Source organism: Diachasma alloeum, unplaced genomic scaffold (genome assembly GCF_001412515.2).
Source record: "Diachasma alloeum isolate Michigan unplaced genomic scaffold, Dall2.0 Dall_scaffold_78917, whole genome shotgun sequence".
Classification (NCBI taxonomy): Eukaryota; Metazoa; Arthropoda; class Insecta; order Hymenoptera; family Braconidae; genus Diachasma; species Diachasma alloeum.
Window position 1 is genome coordinate 180147 of NW_021683652.1, and position 3606 is coordinate 183752.

The window sequence follows — 3606 nt, forward strand, 5'->3', positions numbered from 1 at the left end:
CCACTATACATCAAAGCACGAGAAATTGTTGCCAATGACAGGGCTATCCTCACAGATGTAGTCGTACGATTGGGAGGATTTCACATGCTGATGTCGTATCTAGGAGCGATTGGAACCATCATAAATGGAAGTGGATTGAAGGAACTGCTATGCACCATTTATGCTGGAAACACCGTCGATAATATGCTGACAGGTCATGCTTTCAGTAGAGCAATCAGAGGTCATCTTATCGTCTACACTGCTTTAGGCTCCATCATTGCGCAGCATGCTAGTGATATTGATGAGCAAGAGCGTGCACATATCACTGATTCGCTCAAAGAATTCAGCTTGGACCCACCGACGAAGCAGGAAATTAATGACGATGAAGTACTCATCAAGGTCAAAGCCAAGATGTTGAAAGTAATGGAGAACCTCGCTGATATCAGTCGAACTTCAAGACTCTGGTTGCAGTATTTCGACTGTATAACAGTTGTGATGCAATTTATCGAAGCTGAACGTCTAGGCAACTGGCAATTACATCTTCAGTGTGTGCGAGACATGCTCCCCATTTTCCATGGTCATATAGCGTATGCTAAATCCGCCCAGATCTACCTCCAAGACATGTGCCAATTACCGAGCATCATGTCTCCACAGGAGTTCACGAAGTTTACAAAAAGAGGACATTTTACAATACGACGATCAGATAAGAAATGGGGAGGAATATGGACTGACATGACCGTGGAATAAATCTTGATGCGTGTGATGAAGGTTTCTGGAGGTCTCACTAGTGGACGTGGGATCAACAATGAAGGTGTCGTAGCGCGTTGGATCCTGGGCATGCCAGCTGCTTATGAGGTTATAGACGCTTTCGAGACCTTTTGTGAAGTTAGAGCATCAACAGTAGAGCAACATACAGATTGGAGACCAACTAGCATAAGGAGAGATACAGAAGATTATCTGCAATTGATGAAGTGGCTCATCGCCCATGATCCTTTCGTATTAACATCTGGGCAGGAACTTATGTCTATCGCTGATGGATTATGTGCTGGAGAGGGTGTAAATTGTGACAGAGCCAGAGCAATTGGAATGGAAGCCATGAGAGGAATGATCGGAATGAATGCTGGGGATATCAAACTGAAACGCTCAACACGAGTGAAAAGTCTGGCTGCGACAAAACGTGGAATTGTCATTAATAATGAAGTTGTAGCCGTCAACACAACCCTTTTGTTTCAGCGGATTGCAGCGATAATAACGGAGGACAATCAGTTGGCGATCAGATCGTTGAATCACGAATTAGCTCCTTTTCCACCTTCTTTATTCGATGATAATGGCATTATGAGAAAATCCAAAAAATCGGAACTCTACGCAGCCTTTGATGAGCAGCCCATGAGCAGCATTGAGCTGAGCCAGTGTAAAGTCATCATTGATGGCGGATTTCTCCTCCACAAAGTGGTTTGACCGGTTGGAAGCACATATGCAGACATCCTTAACCTGTGTGAGAATTACATCAAGAAAAATTATGGATCAACGGCAATTGTGGTTTTTGATGGCTACAAGGAAGGGGAGATTGGCATCAAATCATACGAGAGGTTTAGATGATCCAGAGCTAACATCGGGAATCAATTAGTCTTCGAGAAGGATATGCCAGTTGTCCTGGTCCAGGCTAAGTTCTTGTCAAATGACAAAAACAAAGAAAGGCTCATCGATTTCTTGAGAGTTCACCTTACTAGTGCTGGGATAGCAGTGAAACAAGCCCTCGAGGATGCTGATCGACTCATTGCTACTACTGCCATTGAATAGCTTGGTGCCCATGAGAAGGTTGCAGTCATTGGGCAAGACGTTGATTTATTGGTGCTTCTCATAGCATTGACACCTCTCAATGAAGAAATTTTCTTCGTTAAACAAGGCAGTGGTAAAATTCGCAACACTTTGTTTTCCACCAAGCGACATCATCATTTTAAATATATAATACTCGTGAGTCACGCATTAACTGGGTGCGATACGATAAGTTCCATGTTGTACAAAGGCAAGAAAACTTTTTTGAAGCTGCTGAAAAAGAATAATGAGTTGGTCCATCACGTAGCTATGATCAATAAGGCAAATTCCTCACGAGCAGCTATCAAGGAAGCAGGAGAACGGCTTATGTTGGCAATTTACGATGCCAGCAAAGATGTTTCATCGATCAACGCGTATCGATATGAATGCTTCGTATCCTCTACTGCACGAGTAAGAACAGAAGTACGCTTGGGACACCCTCCGCCGACAGCTGCAGCTACTGAAGAGCACATACAGAGGGTCGACTGNGGCTTATGTTGGCAATTTACGGTGCCAGCAAAGATGCTTCATCGATCAACGCGTATCGATATGAACGCTTTGTATCCTCTACTGCACGAGTAAGAACAGAAGTACGCTTGGGACAGCTTCCGCCGACAGCTGCAGCTACTGAAGAGCACATACAGAGAGTCTACTTCCAAGTACAGAAGTGGCTTGGAAATGAGAATCTCAACTCTGTCGACTGGGGTTGGCAATTAAAGGATCAAATGTTCATCCCCATTATGACAAAAGATCCGCCAGCCCCAGAAGACATCCTCAAAATGATTCACTGTTCGTGCCCTTTGCAGTTGTACCAATCGGTGTGGATGCAGAAAAGCTGGTCTCAAGTGTTCCATCATTTGTTCAGGGTGTCATGGAAATGCCTGCTCCAACTCCAAGATGATCGACTTATCCACTGACACACCAGAAGAATCGAATGATATCGCTAGTTCTTTACTCAACGAGTTGGATGAATTGCTTGATGAGCAGTTGGAGAGATTTCCTGCTGGTGAGAGAAGCCTGCAATCTACTCCATCTCCAGAACAACACTCATTAATTGTTGACGAAGATAATGAGTCTTCTGATGATGACAGCCGAGCAACCACGAGTAAGAAGGCACGTTTGGAGTGTTCGCAGAATTTCGAATGGTAAAATATCTTAGTAAAGAGAATATCAATATATGTCCGATAGAAGAATAAGTTATTCAATGGATAAATTTTTGTTCCCCAGATATTACAGCCTGCCTCAAAACCTGGAGAATTTGAACCTGATGAGCAACTTGTTTAGTGTTAATTTATAAATTTAATTTTAAATTAAATTGTAATTTTGAGAGCTAATAATTTTATAATGTTATATATTTAGGAGTTATATCTGATAATTAAGTCTTTATATTGTTGGTCTTTTGCCTTTTTTCCTTTATATTTTGCCGAATATTGTAGGAATACTTTTTCAATTAATTATATTTCAGTGATAATTTACTCATTATTCATAGATTGCCTTCAATTTGTACAGTAGAATCCTGCTCTTTTCTAAATCGAATTTCCTGATATAAATTTTACTTCTGGACTCTCAAATTTACCAGTTTGTTAAAAAATTGAAGTCTGTACTAAACATTCCTTCAAATTCTTGTCAATTTCTACAATTAATGAATTAATTTCAATTATTTTAAACCTTCCAGGTATACAAATGCGACAGAGCATTTGAATGTTCTGCGCATACTGCGTATATCCACAAGTGGCGCGCGCAACGGGGGCCGGGTATACGTGATCAGCTGATTATTTGGGTCTTTTTGTTTCAAACCGTGTTTAAAAATTA

The 3606-nt window shown here is 41.5% G+C and overlaps 1 protein-coding gene across 1 annotated transcript; it reads left to right on the forward strand.

Moving 5' to 3' along the window:
- Window positions 1-741: 741 nt before the first annotated feature.
- LOC107047953 lies at window positions 742-1779 on the forward strand. The gene is made up of 2 exons (XM_015270886.1): window positions 742-1390; window positions 1607-1779. Exons 1-2 carry the CDS (start codon window positions 742-744, stop codon window positions 1777-1779), a joined length of 822 nt encoding a protein of 273 aa, XP_015126372.1.
- Window positions 1780-3606: the final 1827 nt, after the last annotated feature.